Here is a 23,243-nt window from a genome sequence, read left to right on the forward strand (position 1 = left end):
CACAGTCCAGGACCCCAGACTCATACAGGCCCTTCATAACCCCAGAGAAGCCCACCATGGCCCTGAAGCCTCCCCCTGAACCCACTATGGCGATCACCGGCACCTGCACAGGCACAGACAATGACAGCCACAGACAGGAAGAGATTGGAAAGGATTCGGATCCCTGTCAGAACATGACTCCTTGAGATTCATAGCAGCTCAACTGTCAGTAAGCCCTACTTCCTGATGTTACTTCCGTCAGTCAGTCAGTATACAGTAGGTGACTGTTGTTGCCTCACTCTACTTGCTGTAGTTCCTGGGCCTCTTTCCGCCTCTGCACTGACTTCTCTGAACTAGAACCACAGTCATTTCCGTAAACAATTACAACAAATATTATAACCCACTCTGACACAACAACTGCACTTCACTGAGTTGTGAAATGTTCTAGTATTTACTAGCCTCAATGGGAATGCGGTGTGGCAGCTCAGAAGTTCTGCAACAACACTTTTAATGTGTTGTGGGTTATTATCTCATTATGGCTGGTAGCTTCCGGATCATCCGAGAACACAGGCAGGCAGTGAGAGGTGTCGGATAGAGGCTACAACCAGGAGAACAGGGCCAAATGTCAGCTGCCTCTGAACCAGCCTTCAGAGCTTTCGGTGTGAGAGGAAATTAGGGCCTATAAAATTATCACGTTTGAATACTAAGAGACCTGTGGATGTGATGTACGTGTTCTTGCTAATAAAAAGTGGTGTTGTTGGCTAATATTGTCTCGTCTATGAACTTGACCACTATGCTCAGCAATACTGCATAGTAAACCCCATTTCCATGGCAATAAATGCTTTATTTAGCTCATGTCTATTATATTGCCCGTTCATTTTGAAATGGTTACCATTCTATGACCCATTGACCCTGCAATGCACCCCAATACATGATGTTTCACATGTAAAACACTGCATTTGACTATAAGTCAGAAACTGATTCAAAAAAGAACACTGTGGTTGGCAGTAGGCCGCTTTGCAAGCCTGGGCCCACAGTACTCAGGTATGCCCACCTCCTGAGGAGTGCTGGGGAGGAAGCGGGGCTTTTCCATGTCCAGCAGCTTCTTGATGCCCAGCATCACCCTCTCTCTGCGGGCCTGTCTGAATAGTTTCTCCTTGTCACACAGGGTCAGGCTGAACCGCAGGTCCAGGTTCGTACTGCATGGGGACACAGAGACAAGATACGGTTATAACCCTGCATATGGCCATCATAAGCAAGACAAAATGTTTATCAAATAAATAGGTCCCGCTTTATTTGGATAGTCTGGATTTTCATACTATGAATAAACTATTTGTTGATAAGCAACTGCTTGCAAAGGTTACAATTAGAGTAAGAATAACCCTAACCGTAACTAGGGTTAGAGTTTGTAGATAGTTGAAATGTTACTGATAGTATGTAGAGCATCTACAGACTATCCAAATAAAGTGTTACCAATAAATATGTCATATTTGACATCAATTTAGATTGTTAATGTGCTCAGTTGAATGTGTCCCACTAGCAAAAGCCTGTTTGTGGGGTCAGTGAGTTTAGGATGTGTGTTGTTGAGTGAAATGAAGTAAGATTAGTCTAGAAGACCTACAATAATAAGCATAAACAAAAGCAGACAAAACATATTCACACGTATGTCATTACATTTCAACAACTGCTTTAAAACATCACGTTTTCCCATATGGGAAACAGACAGACATCTCTGTATTCTCTTTAGTAGACCTGTTAGTCAGCCATGATGACTGATTTTATGTTCTGTAGGTTAGCCAGCCATGACTGAAGTTAACAGATGTTATTAGATCTGGTTCCAAGTTGGTCTGGTCTGAGATAGACCTCCAGAGACAAACACACCCAAGACCTCCCACCTCTGCATTACTGAGACTACAATCATGCCAAGCATGTCCTCCCCTTTACCTAAAACAACAGTCTGGTTAGAGCATTGGGCCGGCAACCGAAAGGTCGCTGGTTTGAATACCCGTGCCGACAAGGTGAAAAATCTGTCTATGGGCCCTTGAACAAGGCATTTAACCCCGATTTGCTCCAGGGGCGCTTTAGTACTATCGCTGACCCTGTAAAACAGCACATTCCAGTGTTGGAACATTTTTGGGGGTCTTTTTTTTGCAACAGTCCAGTAAATCTAAGCCCTGTGTTGACTGAAAACAGTTACAGTTGTTAAAAAAGGAATAGAAATAAATATGGTGGCTCCCATTGCCCTGGAATAAGTGGTGTTCATTGATCTCGCTCTTAAACAAACTACACTTTGGCCCAAACAATCTATTTAGCGCAAAATTGAAAAACAATTCAACTGGGAAATGAAATGGCACCCCCAGCCTCCAATATTTAACAATAATGGCTTGCGATCTGGAGGATGGCCTTTCACATCGCCTCAATGGTCCAAATGTGGTATCCGTACCCTTTGCGATACTATGGATAGTAATGGTTTGAGGATATTCCAAGATCTGAAAGAAGCATTTATTTATATTACCAGGTAACAATTTTTTTCTTTATCTCCAACTTAGGTCAGCTGTGCTGGTTTATGGGGTTCCATGGGAAACCCAGCTGTCGATTCATCCAATGATGGAATTTGGAAACGAAAGGACTAATCTCGGTAATATTTCAACAACTTTTGGAAAGCTCGCCCTCAAAAAAGTATGGCCCAGAGATCTAAATGTAACTGAATCATCCTTTAACTAGACCAGAATATGGAATAATTACGATGAAAATGTGTGAAGAGGGGGGCTAGGAGGGATGGGAAACATGGTTTCCGGTAGGGGAGGGAGAATGCAGGCAGGTGGATGGGGACTGAGGGGGTTGGGGGGAATGGGTTTGGGAGGGGGAGCATTTTTTGTTTATTTTCCCTTCATACAGAATATGACTTAAAAACTGCTGATGCTGTTCTTTGTCTTTTGTATGCACTTCTCAGATTTCTTTGTTTGAGTGGTAGCACCTGTAAACTCATTCTGGAAATGGACAACCTAAATAAAAAGATGGTCATCATCAAAAAAAAAAATGAAAAAATGTTAAGAGTTTTGTACTAAAACACAATGGTGTGGGTTACATAGCTTGAGGTGAATTCCTGTGCTTTAATTAAGCTGACCCCAGTACAAGTAGCTGCTGCTTCTGCAAAAGCTAAATGGGGATCCAAATAAATAAACAGACAGACGAGGAGAGGAGTGTTAATGGAAGTACACGTACCAGACCTCCAAGGCCATCTCTAAGTACACATTGGTTGCCTGTCAAAACAACACAAAGACGCTATGGTTATCGTAGAAGAAGAAAACATTGATTAATCTGTCAACAGCCTGGGATAAAACTAAACAAAAAAGGAATCTGTCAACAGCAAAACACCCTGGGATACAGTACAACATCCACAAGGAGAGGGGATGAGAAACACTGTAGGAGGATGAGGGTAATGAGAGTAGAGAAGGGGAGAGAGATGCAGGTGGGTAAGCTACAGTAAGGAAGAGGAAGAGTGGATGAAGAGGGATAGATAGAGGGTGAGAGAAGAGAAAGGAGAGGGATATTCAGTAAGAGGTAGGAGGAGAAGAGAGGAAAACCTCACTGCCATAGATGAGTCAACATCACTCAACAGACAAGTATATTTGTGTGAGCTAATGTCTTTCAGGCACACTCTTTCCTTCGGAATACTCTACAGAAAGACAGTGAAAGTATAGAGGTCTTACTTTGCCGATGAGGAAAGGCACTGTCTCTGTGTGGCCAGTTTTCAACATCTTGGAGATGTTGTACGATGCAGTCCCAAGCTTCTCGTCTATCACGTAATTGGCGTCCATTAATGTTATCTGATTGAGTACAGCACCAACCAACAAGCTTAAGGCTTCCACATCTTGACCTGACTGGGAGTTCAGTTGATTTGACTTAAATTAAACTGTGCAGAACTGAGTTGAACTGACACGGTTCATTCTCTCACCTCTAGAACATTATCCTGGTTTGGGTCCAGTATGAAGACAAAGGTCTCATTCCATTCTGGGTGGATGTCGTTGTCTATGTGCCTCGTTCGTTTCCTGCTCTCAGGGGTGGTGGGAATGAACAGCTCCACATAGGGGTCAGGAGTGTCCACTGCAGACACAAACACACGAATGCATGCGTTACATACAGTACATACATTTACAGTGAGAAATAGAGAAAGTGATACAAACATACTGTACATATATTTTTGATAAACACATAACATAGATAAACACAACTACAGTATTGTTATTACATAGCTATAAGAGCAAGTTAATATGAAGTGTTTGAATATTCTGGCAGGTCTTGAGTATTTGGAATAATTACATTTCACGACACAATATAAATGATTTGCTTTTACATACAGAAATGACAACTCCCTGTGCTATGCTTTTATGTTGGAGAACTTGTGATCATTAACATGTGAACTAGGAGCATGTGGAATAACAGGTGTTGTCAGACTCACACAGGTCACCCAGTGCTCCCTTAGTGACATTCTTAGCGCGCACCACTGTCACTCTGAACTTGTGAGAGAACTGCTGCTCCACCTGCACACAAACATCAACAGAAACATAGCCTGTGAGCAAGGACACACATGCACAGATCTATCACACTTGAACTCCAACAACTGCCTAGAGCTACTTAGGGACCGGGTGTACAATATAAACTGTGCTTTTTTGTCTAAACCTAGGCTTAGATACAATCATGTGATACAAGAGGTGTCAAGGTGAGGTGTGAGTCCTATCCCTTTTCTTTAAGATTATCAGAGCTCGCTTACCCCAACTAAGGGGCAGCCGCTGGTCTTTTTTGTTGTCTTGTTATTGTTTTGCAGTCATTTGTGAACATAAGGTATGATGATGCCATTTTGTCTTATCACTATTCCTCTTGTAGTGCATCTGTAGATCTGCTAGTCTTCACCGCAGTGTAACAGCGATGAGTGAGGAGTGATTAGCAGGCACAGACTTTCACTGGGAACATGACTGCCATGGTGGGGCTACAGTGCAGTGGCATGTCAAGCCAGTTGGGCGCCTTCTTCATTTAAAAATGGTTTTTATTTGTGTTTTCTTCTATTGAAATAGAAAGTCGCAAATGAGAAGAGCAGACAGCTAGGTAGAGTAATACATATATGAAGGTGGAGGCAGGGTTTTGAACCCATGCCCCACAAGGGACAATGTGTGGTCTTGAGTCAGCAGCACTACCACTAGACCAGACTCCAGCACCAGCAGGGTGTCTTCTTTATCCTACCATGATATATAGTATGTCTAGAGCTTCAATGACGAGAAACATGCAGTGCTGCCCACGAATGTGCTGATAGAGTGAGACAGAAAACAGATAGAGGTTTTCAACTGAAGTTATACTGCTGTTTATTTCCTCAACAGGGTCGGAGCTTACACACAAGCCAATGCAGTGTGTTCCCCCTGCCATAGACTTTGAATGCAAGTGGACATGTGTGGACTTACAATAATGTACTGGTAGGGGTCAATGGAAGACATTGTTGGCTGGTTGGTGTTACCCTCTTGTCCAGTCTCTAGTGTCCTTGAACTCAGGAAGATCCTCCAGTGATACTGGGTACCATCTACAGACGCTGGGGACACACAGAGCATCATAATGTAAGGCAGGGGTACTCAACTACTATTTGTCGTCTACGACTTAGGAAACATGTTGCTATATAAAACGTACATTAAATGAGACTAAGAATTTGAATTAATTTGAACTTATTTCAAATGTAAACATGTGCAACATTGCATCAACATTACTGAAGAACAAAAGTGGTTCCACTATGAACCAACCATCCTTGAATATTATTATTTCCATTTTTATAAAATAAAGTGTATGTTTTCTGGAGAACAAAGGAGAGTTGAACAAAAATAATAGTCTAAATGCAACGAATGTCACTGTGGGCCATGCGATATTCATATATAAGTCACTCTGGGCTCAATCAACCCATCTGAAGATCAATTTAGCTTCTTCTGAAAACTTTGTCACATTTGTGACCGAGAAGTGGTTTTGGATGAGCAACAGCAGTTCTCTTCCAACAGTGAAGTCATCAAAGCATGCCTTGAAGTTATCCACGAGCTTCTAAATGAAATGAACATGGTTGAGAACATCTTCATCTCCCTGCATTTGCACCAGAAGTCTCAACACATCTCAACATCAACTATTCAGAGGAGACTGCGTGAATTAGGCCTTCATGGTCGAATCGCTGCAAAGAAACCACTACTAAAGGACACAAATAAGAAGAAGAGACTTGCTTGGGCCAAGAAACCCGAGCAATGGACATTAGACCGGTGGAAATCTGTCCTTTGGTCTGATGAGTCCACATATGAGATTTTTGGTTCCGACTGCCGTGTCTTTGTGAGACGCAGAGTAGGTGAACGGATGATCTCCGCATGTGTGGTTCCCACTGTGAAGCATGGAGGAGGAGGTGAGATGGTGTAGGGGTGCTTTGCTGGTGACACTATCAGTGATTTATTTAGAATTCAAGGCACATTTAAACAGCATGGCTACTACAGCATTCTGCAGTGATACACCATCCCATCTGGTTTGCGCTGGGACTATCATTTGTTTTTCAACAGGATAATGACCCAACACACCTTCAGGCTGTGTAAGGATTATTTGACTAAGAAGGAGAGTGATGAAGTGCTGCATCAGATGACCTGGCCTCCACAATCACCCGACCTCAACCCAATTGAAATGGTTTGGGATGAGTTGGACCGCAGAGTAAAGGAAAAGCAGCCAACAAGTGCACAGCATATGTGGGAACTCCTTCAAGACTGTTGGAAAATCATTCCAGGTGAAGCTGGTTGAGAGAATGAAAAGAGTGTGCAAAAGCTGTCATCAAGGCAACGGGTGGCTACTTTGAAGCATCTCAAAATTAAAATATATTTTATTTTGTTTAACACTTTTTTTGTTACTACATGATTCCATGTGTTATTTTAAAGTTTTGATGTCGTCACTATTATTCTCCTATGTAGAAAATAGTACAAAATAAAGAAAAACCCTTGAATGAGTAGGTGTGTCCAAACTTTTGACTGGTACTGCAAATCTTCTTCCCGTGTGTGTGCTTCTAAATTTGTTAAGCCCAACAGCTCCTCACAGAATTCCTCTTTGTTTCGTTTTAAAATCTGACAAACACAAGAAGCTGGGCATTATCAGTGTTATTTGTTGATTCACCCAGAACTAATGAACTGCATGGTGCATACTGAATGGCCTCATCAAGTTCTCATTTGCAACTGCGACCTGGCCAAGATAAAGCAAAGCAGTGTGACACAGACAACAACACAAAGTTACACATGGAGTAAACAAACAACCCAATAACACAATAAACAAGTCAATGACACAGTAGAAAAAATAAAGTCTATATACAGTGTGTGCAAAAGGCATAAGGAGGTAGGCAATAAATAGGCCATAGGAGCGAATAATTACAATTTAGCAGATTAACACTGGAGTGATGAATGAGCAGATGATGATGTGCAAGTAGAGATAGTGGTGTGCAAAAGAGCAGAAAAGTAAATAAAATAAAAACAGTATGGGGATGAGGTAGGTAGATTGGGTGGGCTATTTAGAGATGGACTATGTACAGCTGCAGCGATCGGTTAGCTGCTCAGATAGTTGATGTTTAAAGTTGGTGAGGGAAATGAAAGTCTCCAACTTCAGCGATTTTTGCAATTCGTTCCAGTCACAGGCAGCAGAGAACTGGAAGGAAAGGCAGCCAAATGAGGTGTTGGCTTTTGGGATGATCAGTGAGATATACCTGCTGGAACGTGTGCTACGGGTGGGTGTTGTTATCGTGACCAGTGAACTGAGAAAAGGCAGAGCTTTACCTAGCATAGACTTATAGATGACCTGGAGCCAGTGGGTCTGGCGACGAATATGTAGCGAGGGCCAGCCGACTAGAGCATACAGGTCGCAGTGGTGGGTGGTATAAGGTGATTTGGTAACAAAACGGATGGCACTGTATCCAGTTTGCTGAGTAGAGTATTGGAAGCCATTTTGTAGATGACATCGCCTAAGTCGAGGATCGGTAGGATAGTCAGTTTTACTAGGGTAAGTTTGGCGGCGTGAGTGAAGGAGGCTTTTTTGCGAAATAGAAAGCCGATTCTAGATTTGATTGGGTTGCAACAATGGAGGCGGATAGTTTTAGAAAGAGAGGGTCCAGATTGTCTAGCCCAGCTGATTTGTACGGGTCCAGGTTTTGCAACTCTTTCAGACGATCTGCTGTCTGGATTTGGGTGAAGGAGAAGCTGGGGAGGCTTGGGCGAGTAGCTGCTAGTTGCGGCAGAATGAATAAATACTATTCCATCCACTCAACTTTGAATATACGGTTTTCAGAGTCAACCCCCTTTTTTTGAACAAGGCATATTAACAAAGATACTGGTAACTAAGCTCCTTCTATCTGTGATATTTAGTTGAACTGCGGTCAAATCTTTCTGTTTCTTTCTGCCTGCTTGTCCCAAAGTTCAACAGAGGATATTTGGATTAATGTGATTGGGTAAGACGCGGCCTCTTGTATTTGCATATAACCACGCGATTGGATTAGATGGGCACTAGTAGCGGTGGGCGTTGCTTCGAGAGAGAGCGAGAACGAGAGGTTGCTGAGTTAAAGATGTCACAGCCGGGTATAAAAAAAAAAAAATATGTCTAAAAAATAATGTATTCACTTTTATATAACAAAATGCGACCCGGATTGACCCTTCTGATTCCGGAACTCTGACCGCGGTCCGCAAGTTGAGTTTGGCTGATGTAAGGGATGGTGTGGTAGCATCGAGACTGGTGACGCACAGAGAATCATCATGTAAGGCAGTATTCAAACTTTTTCTGCGGGGACCCATTGTTTTCACAATAATTTCTTGCGACCCCACCCCAAATCTAATGACACAACATTAGAGTCGGTAAATTTATATTTTTACATCAACAAATAACCAAAAAATCTCTCATCAAAGTAAAAAGAAAACAGTAAATAAATGTACTCAATAAAATTGTACATTTCAAATGATCTTTCTCAAAAGAAATTGCATATTGTTCCATACAATAATCTGTACTCATACATTTTTGTAAAGAAAAAAAAAATGCTTGTATTTACTTTTACTTTGGTGACCCCACTGCAGTTCCACCGAAACCCCGACTTAGAATACCACTGATGTAAGGGATGGTGTGGTAGCATCTACAGACTGGCAGTTAGTGAAAAAATTGATTTGTGCTGGTGTGTGAAACGGTTTATTTTTACTTAACCTTTATTTAACTAGGCAAGTCAGTTAAGAACAAATTCTTATTTACAATGACGGCCTACACCGGCCAAAGCTGGGCCAATTGTGCACCGCCCTATGGGACTCCCAATCACAGCCGGTTGTGGGACCTCACGATATGCCTCTAGCACTGAGATGCAGTGCCTTAGACCGCTGCGCTATTCGGGAGCCGGTCAGGTTTACTGCAACAGTGATGATGCAAATACTAAAATAATGCCTTGAAATAACTGTGTAACTGGTTAGCAACTACTGTAGTGAGTGTAGGACCGGGGAGAGAGGAAGTGTGCTAAAGCCACAGGACTGAGATAAGCCTGTGTGTGTGTGTGTGTGTGTGTGTGTGTGTGTGTGTGTGTGTGTGTGTGTGTGTGTGTGTGTGTGTGTGTGTTGAGAGAGAGAGAGAGAGAGTGGCCTATGTGACGCAACGAAGGAAAATATGCTACCACAGTCTAATAATGTTGTGTGTGTGTTACCGCGCGTGTGTGTCTCACAAGCTCAGTGTGGCTAAAAGGCTTTCCTCAGTTCTCACTTGTTCAATAAAGCGTAGCATTTCTGTGAGCAGTTCATGCACGTATTGTGGGTGTGTGTGTTCGCAGTGCTGGTCACGTAGTTTGAATGGATGGTCCAAGTTTTGAATGAGCTTGTTCGGGTCTGCGACGTGGTGACCTGCATATGCACCATATTTCTGAACGATCCACAAAGCAATAAGAGCTGAGTAGATTGGACAGGAACACAGACACAGCAGGGCCTGACGCTCTGCCACTACTGAGTGGTCGTCTGGTACTTTAGCTGCCAGGGACATTAAAGAAAGCAGTGCCAATGTGCTTAATAACTACCGGCATCATTATTGGATTAATGGAATGGAATAACAATAATAGTTGATCACATTTAAATGACAATATCATGACTGCATTTCTATGTTCCTAAGTACTAAGCCATGGTCAGAGAATGTAGACTATTTCTCTCTATTTTAACATCATATTCCAAACTCCTTTCACAGACATACCAGTAACTAACATGCAGTAATATGCCATGTTGGAACACTTGTGTTATTATGTTAAGGTATCACTCTGCTCATAGAGAGCGGCGGGACACAATAGCATTTAATGAACCTAAATGCCGTGACTTTGATCGAAATGAAAGTCAACAACAAAAATGAAGATAAAATTATAACATTTTACATGGCCAGTAGGGCAGAGAATTACCAGGGACCTCAAGTTACGATATTATCACGACAATTTGCTGCCGATACGATATGTATTGCGATTCTCCCGATTCTATATTTATTGCGATTCGATGTTCCAAACCTATTGCTCACCGTATGTCTGCCACAGAGGGAAAAGAGAGAGCCTTGAGAAAACAAGTTTTGATCAGTCATGGAAATAAGAGCTGAAAACAAATTGCTTCCCTATGTAAAAAGAAGATGGACAACAAGCTATGAAGGAAAAGTACTGGAGTTTTGGTGGAGGTACAGCCAACTAGCTAGATATTGTCAAAAAAATAATATCCTGATATGTAACTGCATCGAGCTTCAACTTTCAAATCATTTCCTAGGAGTTTTCCAGACCTCACTACAACTCAAACTCTGGTTACGGCCCTGAACTTAACATGCAGTCCACAGAGATACTGTCTTCTAGCACTCATTGCTAGATTAGCCATGTCCCACTGGGCACACCACGTAATTTCAAAGTGGACATTTTGTGGACATATTTGGATGAGACGTTGATCAACGAGATTGTTCACCCACTGAAAAAAGAGCCAGAAGTTTGTTGAATTCCCTATGTGTTATCACTATACTTCAAACATATAAAAGCACAACCAATGGAAAAGCAATGCCTGATTTTGGGTTTCGCCATCTAAATGCGTTATCACTGCGCTTTCAATCACTTCAAAGCACAACAAAGTTCAAAATGGGAATACAATGTCAGATATTTTGTATTTAAAAAACAACTTCATTTGTTATCACTGTGCATCATTAAATTGCACTACCAAATTACAAGGACTGCGGTTGAGATTACATTAGAAGTACACAGTGCAAGTGATCAATGCTGGTCAAGATTCTGCACAGATTATTATAGCAATTGTGAAGATCTACACAGACCTGCGACCTTTGCACGCTATCTTGAACATGCACGCGTTCTATGATTACATAAGAAGCCATTTATAGTTACAGTAGGCTAACCTCAAAATGTGGCCATGGATGTGTTACTCAATTTAACACAACTGACTTAGTCTGGCTTTAATTCCAGTTTGTCTACGAATGAATCATTTATATGTTGGATTCACATTTCCATCTCAACGGGGGAGACATTTCACCACTATGACCTATTTATTGCCTTACCTCCCTAATCTTACTACATTTGCATACACTGTACATAGATTTTTCTATTGTGTTATTGACCGTACATTTGTTTATCCCATGTGTAACTCTGTGTTGTTGTTTTGTCGCACTGTTTGCTTTATCCTGGCCAGGTCGCAGTTGTAAATGAGAACTTGTTCTCCTCTCAGGAGCTTACACTCCCTCTTTGGCGCTCTGGTTATTCCAAAAGGAAGGCGCTTGAGTGATAAAAGTTGTCAGTTTTCTGCAGCTGGGTTCAAGAAGTATTTGCCCAAAAACACTAGACGTGTTGAGTGTGGAGAACACTATCACCCCGGATAACTTTGGTGCTATATCCTCCAAGGTGGGTAAGATGAACCCCTCCCGTTTCACTGCTTTGTTGAGTCATTTTAGGTCCATGCATGTTCTCATTGTGACAATTCTTCTTCATCACCAGCACCATGGGAGCACACCAATCAGTAGGCTCGGTGACTTCCTCAATGATGTAACTTCTTTCTATTCTGTCAAATTCTTCCACCGCTTTTGGAACGAGTGGAAAAGGAATTCTGAGTGGCGAAGTCAGAGAATAGGGGACTGCATCCGGCCTAAATCAATCTTAACTGCTTCACAGTTCAGTAACACATCTGTGTTGATCTCGTCTCCTCTGAGGACCAAACCCATCTGACATGCAACAGTTTTGCTCAGTAGGTTATTTGTATATGGTCACAAAGATCCAGAATTTGTACTTTTATTATGTTTTGCTCGGTTGTGGTTTGGAATTTTCCTTATACGCAATCAATCTGCCACCTGGGCTGCAGAAGTCTAGTTCAGTGTTGACCAGCTGAGGGCACTGTGGCAAACTCTATTACTTGCTCTAAGACATCATTGTAATATCTGTGTCAATTTTACATGTGTGCCATTCACTGGGAGCTCAACATGACTCATCAGAATCGGACTGCCTTGTAACTGACCGTAAAAGAATGTCCTTCACTTTTCCTCTTCATTTTCTTCAGTCATTTCTTCAACCATTTTTGTTTTGCATGCAATCTCTTAAAGTGCCACATTTTGTTACACTACCAGCATCTTTTATTGCGAGCAGGACAATTTTTACTATCATCATGGCTGCGGTTACAACGTGAGCAATTTCCCTATTTTGACTCTTTGCTTTTAACTTTTTGCCCTGGCCCCCTGTATTCTTTTTAGAATGTTTGTAACGCTGTGGTTTGTGTCTCACCTCGTCAACTTCATTATGGGCTCCGGCGCACATGGCTGTGTGTTGCTTCTTTATCTGCTCTGACTGGCGTGCAATTTCAATCGCCTTCTCCAGTGTCAGACTCCAGTTGTAGCTTTTGTGAAACATCACTGTCCATAATGCCAATCACAATCCTGTCCCTTATTTGTTAGTCCTTTGTAATGCCAAACTCGCAGTGTTCAGCTAGCTCATATAGATTCCTCACAAACTATAAAACAGCCTCTCCCCCTTTTTAATCCGCTTAAGGCCCGCATGGACTGTGTGATTTTAGATGTGATTTTAAAATGTCCACGTTGTTGGCAAATTCTTAAGTTGGAAACAACCTTTGGACGTCTTGGCCAGGGGCGGATTGGACCATTTTTGTTGGGTGAGCTGGTAAAAATTAAGACCTACAAAAACATCTTGTTTTTATAAAGTACCAGTCAAAGGTTTGGACACACCTACTCATTTAAGTTTTTTAAAACTATTTTCTACATTATAGAATAATATTGAATACATCAAACCTATGAAATAACACATATGGAATCATGTAGTAACCAAAAAAGTGTTAAACAAATACAAATATATTTTATACTTGAGATTCTTCAAAGCAGCCACCCTTTGCCTTGATGACATCTTTGCACACTCTTGGCATTCTCTCGACCAGCTTCACCTGGAATGCTTTTCCAACAGTCTTGAAGGAGTTCCCACATATGCTGAGCACTTGTTGGCTGCTTTTCTTTCGTTCTGCAGTCCAACTCATCCCAAATCATCACAACCGGGTTACGGTCAGGTGATTGTGGAGGCCAGGTCATCTGATGCAGCACTCCATCACTCTCCTTCTTGGTCAAATAGCCCTTACACAGCCTAGAGGTGTGTTTTGGGTCATTGTCCTGTTGAAAAACAAATTATAGTCCCACTAAGCGCAAACCTGATGGGATGGCGTATCGCTGCAGAATGCTGAGGTAGCCATGCTGGTTAAGTGTACATTGACTTCTAAATAAATTACCCACAGTGTCACCAGCAAAGCACCCACACACCATCACACCTCCTCCATGCTTCACGGTGGGAACCACACATGCGGAGATCATCCGTTCACCTACTCTGCGTCTCACAAAGACACAGTGGTTGGAACCAAAAATCTCATATTTGGACTCATCAGATCAAAGGACAGATTTCCACCGGTCTAATGTCCATTGCTCGTGTTTCTTGGCCCAAGCAAGTCTTTTCTTCTTATTGCTGTTCTTTAGTAGTGGTTTCTCTGCAGCAATCCAACCATGAAGGCCTGATTCACGCAGTCTCCTCTGAACAGTTGATGTTGAGAGGTGTCTGTTACTTGAACTCTGCCTGGTGCAAGCTTAGGTGTAGTTAATTGCTGATTTTTGAGGCTGGTAACTGTAATGAACTTATCCTCTGCAGCAGAGGTAACTTCCTTTCCTGTGTTGAGGTCCTCATGAGAGCCAGTTTCATCATAGCACTTGAAGAAACTTTCAAAGTTCTTGAAATGTTCCGCATTGACTGACAATCATGTGTTAAAGTAATGACGGACTGTCGTATCTCTTTGCTTATTTGAGCTGTTCTTGCCATAATATGGACTTGGTATTTTACTAAATAGGGCTATCTTCTGTATACCAACCCTACCTTGTCACAACACAACTGACACATTAAACAACTGACGCATCAAACGCATTAACCTTTTCATATGCGAGTTCCAAATATCTCTAACGGTCGCCCCAGCGAGAGTTGTTTTATGCACGAGATGTCAGAATGCACTCACTGTTCCCAAATGTGATTATTACACAACAGGACAGTTAACCCGCGCTGCCAGCTAACTATCTATAGGCTATGTTTCAACTTGTCAATTTCAAATTACAAGTTAAATTTTCAAGCAACAGTTTGAATTGAGGTGTATTCCACCTCCTCATTAATTCAATTTAGCGTTACAGAAAATGTATGTTTGAGCCTTTACTGAGCCGGATAAACTTCTCTTTTTGAGGAGAGCCCACCTCACTTCACTCATGTTTGTCACGCCCTGGCCTTAGTATTCTTTGTTTTCTTTATGTTTTTTAGTTAGGTCAGGGTGTGACATGGGGAATGTATGTGTTTTTGTAGTGTCTAGTGTAGTTGTCTAGTTATGTCTATGGCTGCCTAGATTGGTTCTCAATTAGAGGCAGCTGTGGTTCATTGTCTCTGATTGAGAGCCATATTTAAGGCAGTCATAGGCATTGGGGTTTTGTGGGTAATTGTCTGTGTCTATGTTGCATGTTTGCACTTAGTCTTTGATAGCTTCATGTTTGTTGTTTTGTTTCGTTGTCCTTCTTCTAATAAAGAGAAGATGTATTTTCCACACGCTGCGCCTTGGTCCTCTCTCTCTCCCATTGACGATCGTGACAATGTTTGCATATATTTGTGCAGTCTTGCAAGAATTGGAACATTTTCACGCTAGCGCTCGCTTTGCCTTCCTTGTTGTTTTCCTTACACATAATAACTTTGGACATGTTTGCGTTCCTATCAAAGTAAGTTCCTTATTTTCTGTATATCGTGTTGTCATTTCTACTGTAGGCGCATACTGTATGTATGTATGTAGTATAATGTATTTACAAGTACTGATGACAAATAAAGCATTCCGATTCTAAAACCATGACATAATTTTCTGGAATTTTCCAAGCTGTTTAAAGACACAGTCAACCTAGTGTATGTAAACTTCTGACACACTGGAATTGTGATACAGTGAATTACAAGTGAAATAATAATGTTAACCAGCCACGTCACGGACACCAACATCTTGCTTCCGGACAAGTTAAACACCTTCTTCGCTCTCTTTGAGGATAACACAGTGCCAAAGACGAGGACCGCTACCAAGGACTGTGGGCTCTCCTTCTCCGTGGCCGACGGGAGTAAGACATTTAAGTGTGTTAACCCTCGCAAGGCTGCCGGCCCAGACGGAATCCCGAGCCACATCCTCAGAGCATGCGCAGACCAGCTGGCTGGAGTGTTTACAGACATATTCAATCTCTCCCTATCCCAGTCTACTGTCCCCACATGCTTCAAGATGTCCACTATTGTTCGTGTACCCAAGAAAGCAAAGGTAACTGAACCGTAGCCCCGTAGCACTCACTTCTGTCATCATGAAGTGCTTTGAGAGACTAGTCAAGGATCATATCACCTCTACCTTACCTCACACCCGAGAACCACTTCAATTTGCTTACGGCCCCAATAGATCCACAGACGATGCAATCGCCTGCACACTGCCCTATTCCATCTGGACAATAGGAATACCTATGTTAGAATGGTGTTCATTGACTATAGCTCAGCATTTAACACCATAGTACCCTACAAGCTCATAATTAAGCTTGAGGCCCTGGATCTGAATCCCGCCCTGTGCAACTGGTCCAGGACTTTCTGACGGGCCATCCCCAGGTGGTGAAGGTAGGAAAAAACACCTCCACTTTGCTGATACTCAACACAGGGGCCCCCATAGAGGGTGGTGCAGACCAACGCATCACCGGGGGCAAACTACCTGCCCTCCAGGACACCTACAGCCACAGGAAGGCCAAAAATATCATTAAGGACAACAACCACCACTGCCTGTTCACCCCGCTATCATCCAGAAGGCGAGGTCAGTACAAGTGCATCAAAGCTGGGACAGAGAGACAGCTTCTATCTCAAGGCCATCAAATACTGTTAAATAGCCATCACTAGCACATTAGAGGCTGCTGCCCTATCTACATAGACTTGGAATCCCTAGCCACTTAATAACGGAACACTAGTCACTTTAATAATGTTTCCATATTTTGAATTACTCATCTCAAATGTATTAGTCTATGCCGTTCTGACATTGCTACCCAAATATTTATATATTCTTAATTCCATTCCTTTACTTTAGATTTGTGTGTATTGTTGTGAAATGTTTAGATATTACTGTTAGATATTACTGCACTGTTAGAGCTAGAAACACAAGCATTTCGGTTCACCCGCAATAACATCTACTAAACACCTGTATGTGACAAATAACATTTGATTTGATGGTTGAAAAACACTGTACTACCAATGTTAAGTGCCAGCAATACTGCCTGTGTATAAGTAGGGTGTGTAGGGTTAGGGTGTAGACTATGTGTGGGGATGGGGTGTGTGTGTATAGCTGGTGGCCTGCTTGGGTGGGGTGGGGTGGGGGGGGGGGGTGTGAGTTAGCGCCACGTGCAGTGATGTAGGCTTGTGTGGATAAAACGGAAGGGACAAATTCTTGTCCCAGTTCGGCCCTGGTCTTTGGCTTGTTCACTGTGACAAGGTCTAGGTCTGCCCCTTAAGTATCACTACGTGTGGTCGTAGGCTCCAACAAAGTTCTGTCAGTGTCAAAAATGTAGCCTTTATCATGTAGTGTGGCTGGTGTTATGAGCCGATCCCAGTGACTGACCAATAGGAACACTGATTATGCAGTCAGATTTATATAATAGTTTGATTTAAAACGTTTACATGCTTTGCAAGATTAATGATTTCCTAATCATCCTGTTTACATGTCATTTCTGAAATCAGGCTACCTGATGGGTTTTTGATAAATGAATAAAAACGTCAATCAAAATAAACATTCTACCACTGCGACCATGTTCGTTTTGGGAATCCTATTTGATTCTTAGTTTGGACTTATAAAGTTTGTATGCGAAACTATTTCTAAGATGGATGCTGGTGCTGGCACATGTGCAGATCAAACACAATGCTGCAGCTGACGTAGCCTCGCAAGCCAATTGCAGAATGTACAATTTACTTCAGTTTGTCGTCACAATCAGGCCAGGTTGATATCAAGATTTTAATTTTGTAAATCCAGGCTACACGACTTTCAAAATCCTAACATTGTTGAGCCTCTCACATTAAACAATTCCTCACATTAAACAACTCCTGTAGTTTTGTGTCTTGCCAACGTAGGGGTGCGCACACTAAATTATGTGGCCGAGACGGGGTCACACACTACAAGATTCTTCACTTGGCCGTGAGGATTCTCGATACCACGCAGTTAACCTAATAAGGATGAGTTATGGCTCAAAGCAGGCTCCAAAAAACGTTTTGGGTCAGACATTCACGCATGCCATGTACACAGGTGAAATATCGAGCCAATACATTTTGAATTGAATAACACTGTATTAGGGATGACCATGGAGGCAATGAGAAACACTGAGATAGTGTGCAAACAAGTAGGGGTTTTATTCTCCAAATTTTCTAAAATACAAATGACTACATGAGGGGAAAAAAATTAATTGTGCTTTAAAATAGACAAAACTGAACTGAAATGAAAAAACAGACTGTCCTATAAAATCTCAACTTAAAAAAAGAACTGACATCTAAGGTACAGGAACAAAACGTACATAAATCATAATTCAACTGACAAGAAAGGGGTTGACACAGAGAATACACTACATGACCAAAAGTATGTGGACAACTGCAGTGACTTGCTTCCATTCAGCCATAAGAGCATTAGTGAGGTCGGGCACTGATGTTGGGCGATTAGGCCTTGCTCGCAGACGGCATTCCAATTCATCCCAAAGGTGTTCGATGTGGTTGAGGTCACGGCTCTGTGCAGGCCAGTTAAGTTCTTCCACATTGATCTTGACAAAACTATTTCTGTATGGACCTCGGTTTGTGCACAGGAGCATTGTCATGCTGAAACAGGAAAGTGCCTACCACAAACTCTTGCCTCATAGTTGGAAGCACAGAATTGTCTAGAATGTCATTGTAGGCTGTAGTGTTAAGATGTCCCTTCATTGGAACTAAAGGGCCTAGCCCAAACCATGAAAAACAGCCTCAGAACATTATTCCTCCTCCAACTTTACAGTTGGCACTATGCATTCGGGCAGATAGTGTTTGCCTGGCATCCGCCAAACCCAGATTTATCTGTCGGACTGCCAGATGGTGAAGCGTGATTCATCACTCTAGAGAACGCGTTTCCACTGCTCCAGAGTCTAATGGAGGTGAGCTTTACGCCGATGCTTGGCATTGCGCATGGTGATCTTAGGCTTGTGTGTGGCTGCTCGGCCATGGAAACCCATTTCATGAAGCTCCTGACGAACAGTTTGTGTGCTGACGTTTCAACCGAGGACAGATGATTTTTACGAGCTACGCGCTTCTGCGGTTCCGTTCTGTGAGCATGTGTGACCTACCACTTCGCAGCTTAGCCGGTTGCTCCTAGACGTTTCCACTTCACAATAACAGCACTTACAGTTGACCGGGGCAGCCCACCATTGCCCCCCAGCAAAATCAAATGTTTTAACCACACTATGTTGAGGTAAAAATGTGATTATAATGCTTGTATAGATGTCAACCCCAATACATGTTCATGTCATCAATCAATTGCATTACAGTTAAAAACTACCTGGACTACCACCACCAATTTTTGTATGCTATCTATGCTACAAGCGTATACGAATGGCAGTTAGCATTTTTCCTGAAAAGTGTCTTCTAAATGTTACCCAGTGAAAAAAAGCCAAATATGTCCAAATCGGATTTTCCACTTTGTGGGCCTGTTACAAATCATAATGGATTTGACAAATATCCACTTTTTTGGACAGATTTGTTGAATGTGCGCCAATCCATGTGCACCAGTCGCATCTATTCCGTTTACCTTCCCGATCTCTTTCCAGGAGTTCAAACACATTTTTGTGTCTTTGAAATTCCTACGAGGTATCATAAATATGTTTTTGATTTGTGAACTTTTGTCAAAGTTCTCCATGTTTGTTGTCTAGCAAGTTGTCAAGGAAGTGAGATGCAGCAATGGTCGTGGCAGCATCATGTGGCAGGGACTGGGAGACTAGTCAGGATCGAGGGAAAGATGAACAGATCCTTGATGAAAACCTGTTCCATAGCGCTCAGGACCTCAGACTGGGGCGAAGGTTCACCTTCCAACAGGACAACGACTCTAAGCACACAGCCAAGGCAACGCAGGAGTGGCTTTGGAACAAGTCTCTGAATGTCCTTAAGTGACCTAGCCAGAGCCTGGACTTGAACCCAATTGAACATCTCTGGAGAGATCTGAAAATAGCTATGCAGCGACGCTCCCCATCCAACCTGACAGAGCTTGAGAGGATCTGCAGAGAAGAATGGGGACAAACCCCAAATACAGGTGTGCCAAGCTTGTAGCGTCATACCCAAGAAGACTTGAGGCTGTAAACGCTGCAAAATGTGCTGCAACAAAGTATAAATTAAAGGGTCTGAATACTTACGTAAATGTGAGATTTCTGTCATTGTTTTTATACATTTGCTAACATTAAAAAAAAAAATACGTTTTTGCTTTGTCATTATGGGATATCGATGAGGAAAAAATGCAATTTAATCCATTTTAGAATAAGGTTGTAACAAAACAAAATGTGAAAAAAGGTAGCGGTCCTGCTGCTGGGTTGTTGCCCTCCTACGGCCTCCTCCACGTCTCCTGATGTTCTGGCCTGTCTCCTGATAGCGCCTCCATGCTCTGGACACTACGCTGACAGACACAGCAAACCTTCTTGCCACAGCTCGCATTGATGTGCCATCCTGGATGAGCTGCACTACCTGAGCCACTTGTGTGGGTTGTAGACTCCGTCTCATGCTACCACTAGAGTGAAAGCACCGCCAGCATTCAAAAGTGACCAAAACATCAGCCAGGAAGCATAGGAACTGAGAAGTGGTCTGTGGTCACCACCTGCAGAARCACTCCTTTATTGGGGGTGTCTTGCTAATTGCCTATAATTTCCACCTTTTGTCTATTCCATTTGTACAACAGCATGTGAAATTTATTGTCAATCAGTGTTGCTTCCTAAGTGGACAGTTTGATTTCACAGAAGTGTGATTGACTTGGAGTTACATTGTGTTGTTTAAGTGTTCACTTAATTTTTTTGAGCAGTGTATAATATTTGATGAAATGCGTTTTTAAAAAGGCAATTAACACATGTTCCCCATGTGTGGAAAATGTAAACATGCTTCTGCTCAAGTGTAGTCTATGCCACATTGCAAAAGGTATTATGCCTTTATTATAAAAGGGATTTTTCTTCAATAGTACATTCCCACACATCGAATTGCATCGTGGTGCACGGATTTGCATCTTTGTGCACGGATTTGTTTACATTAAATTATAATTTGCCAAAAAAACCCAGGGCCTATGATTTCTTAACCAGGCCCTGTTCAGGGCATTCAAGCAATGCATTCCGCCAAGACTTGTTTACAATCTAGTCCGGTTGCGGTCACAACTAGACCTCGTTTCAAATTTATCAAGAAATAGTAGTATTTGTATGCCTAGCAATCAACCAATGTACTATGTTTAAAGCACACTGTTACACGTCTCATTCCCAAATGACAGCTACAATAAGCCCCGTATGATGAACGCCATGTGAACGAGATGCTTGTAGAATCATGACTCTTTAGAGAGTTTTCAGTTCATCGTTCACGGGTAGAGGTACTGCATGCTCTGGGCATTAGACACAAATGAACGAAATGAGTCGAAAGATTTGTTCTTTTGACTGAATGAGTCGAAAAGATCCGAGACAGTAAAAAGAGCCTAACTTTTCATCACTAGTAGCCTACTCATCGCTAGGTTAGTCATGTTAGCCGAATCTGCTAGATTGGAATCATCCGGTTAAGGTTGCTGTGCATAATCAATCCCAGAATGATCAGACATCACTATTTGCCAAATATCTTCAGTGGTTGATCATTTTATGAATCGCATACATGTCATTCAAAAGGAGAGTGTATCATTCCTTGCCGATTTGTAGAAAATTAACAAAATAAAGTTAAGGTATTTCAAGTTATGATCGAATTGGCTAACAATGGAATGAAATCGTGGTCTAATAAGGCACATATATTATCTTTGACTTGCCAATTCCATAAAGATCACGAAGTCAATACAATTGAAACACCACTGCGCACAGCAATATTGCAAAGGGCAACGTGTCAAAATGGTTAAATAGGCTATGTCCTACATAATAGGCCTAATGTGTTTGTATTGTAACAAACATGCAACATAGAGGAATGCCAGTTATTTTCCCACTTACCTTGAGAACAGTATCAGCTCATAAATCCTGGAAAATATGTCATCCTATGCAGACGTATGTATACGAGGAGCAGGAGGTGCTAAAATAACACCGACTCAAGAAAAACGTACTCACCCCTGTAGCGCAACTCAACTTCCAGCTTTAATAATTTAGGAAGTCAGAACTTTTGGGGGGACAAATCGAAACCTGAAATGTGGCGCATGGGTTGTATTAGAGAAATTGTTATAGGCTAGCCTAATGTTACTTATCTAACCACAAATGCGTCCCATGGGAGTAGGCGAGATAAATTGCAGAGTAACCCCGATAGAGAAGTAACCTGCAGATATTTTAATTCCTTTGGTAACCTTGGTACGCTACATGCGTAGGATACGCTACATGCGTAGGATACGCTACATGCGTAGGATACGCTACATGCGTAGGTTCGCAATCATTTCCAAAAGTGCGCCCCTGCTTCCATCTTGGTTCCACCAGCAGCAAAAACGACGACGTCACTGTATGGTAATGAGGAAACCTTCAAAATAAAAGCCTGCATCTAGAAATGTTGATGACTAAATCAAGATATTACATTTTAATCAATGTGCTTATTCCGCAAGGAATTTATGAAAACAATGAAATGTTAATTTAAAAAATCAATTGGGTACTTTTTAAAACGGTTTTAAAGTCACCATTGGCCTCATGGTAAAATCCCTGTAATTGCAATCAAAGGTGCTTCTACAAAGTATTGACTCAGGGGTGTGAATACTTACTGTATGTAAATTATATATTTCTGAATTTGATGTTCAATACATTTGCAAAAGTTTCAATTTTTTTTTTTTCACTTTGTCATTATGGGGTATTGTGTGTAGATGGGTGAGAGAAAAATATGTAATCCCTTTTGAATTCAGGCTGTAACACAACAACATGTGGAATAAGTCAAGAGGTACAGTATGAATGTTTCTTTTTTTCAGGGGGACTGGCCTAAATATCCAGCAGCACTTCATACTCCCCCCATGCAATACACTGTATATAGGAGCCTGTCATTAAAGACATTAGAGAAGACAGAGCAGATAGTACACTAGACTGGCTATCAAGAGGTAGACTTTAGACTCCATCCATCCATTCCATTGTCTTGTTCTTCATAATATACAGAAACTCCTCTTCCCTCCTCTCTTCTCTCTCCTCTCTTCTTCACATTCCTCTCCTAACTTATCTTCTCCTCCCTCTCATCTCCTCACTTTAGACTCCATCCATCTATTCCATTGTCCTGTTCTTCCAGAAATACAGGAACTCACCTTGATGATTGGGTGTGGTGAGAGAGAGGCTTCACCCTCACATACTATACAGTGTATTGCATTTGGGCCAAAGGAATGGGCAGATTAAAAGGCCAGCAACACTCCGCATTCCCTAGTCCCCCATGAAAATCCAGATATACAGTGGCAAGAAAAAGTATGTTGTTACGAATCCCTTTGGCCCGACAGTCTAGGGGGGAT

At 42.0% G+C, this 23,243-nt stretch overlaps 1 protein-coding gene across 2 annotated transcripts in view; it reads right to left on the minus strand.

Annotated features, from left to right (window-relative positions):
• Positions 1 to 22,104, minus strand: part of LOC111971555 (cytosolic phospholipase A2-like) — a 45,233-nt gene extending 23,129 nt beyond the window's left edge. Inside the window, exons 1-8 of one of the 2 annotated variants that reach the window (XM_023998388.2) lie at positions 21,889 to 22,104; positions 5,436 to 5,560; positions 4,442 to 4,523; positions 3,938 to 4,086; positions 3,693 to 3,809; positions 3,205 to 3,242; positions 1,034 to 1,178; positions 1 to 103 (exon numbers count right to left, since the gene is read on the minus strand). The exon at positions 1 to 103 is cut by the window's left edge and continues 34 nt beyond it. In XM_023998388.2, coding sequence (XP_023854156.1) covers positions 1 to 103; positions 1,034 to 1,178; positions 3,205 to 3,242; positions 3,693 to 3,809; positions 3,938 to 4,086; positions 4,442 to 4,523; positions 5,436 to 5,468 — 667 coding nt within the window. In that variant the 5' untranslated portion in view covers positions 5,469 to 5,560; positions 21,889 to 22,104. Of the gene's footprint in view, positions 104 to 1,033; positions 1,179 to 3,204; positions 3,243 to 3,692; positions 3,810 to 3,937; positions 4,087 to 4,441; positions 4,524 to 5,435; positions 5,561 to 21,774 lie in introns of both variants that reach the window. The other variant, XM_023998387.2, reaches the window with a different exon arrangement.
• Between the last annotated feature and the right edge of the window lie 1,139 nt (positions 22,105 to 23,243).

The sequence above is a fragment of the Salvelinus sp. IW2-2015 genome, linkage group LG13 (genome assembly GCF_002910315.2).
Source record: "Salvelinus sp. IW2-2015 linkage group LG13, ASM291031v2, whole genome shotgun sequence".
In the NCBI taxonomy this organism is placed as follows: domain Eukaryota; kingdom Metazoa; phylum Chordata; class Actinopteri; order Salmoniformes; family Salmonidae; genus Salvelinus; species Salvelinus sp. IW2-2015.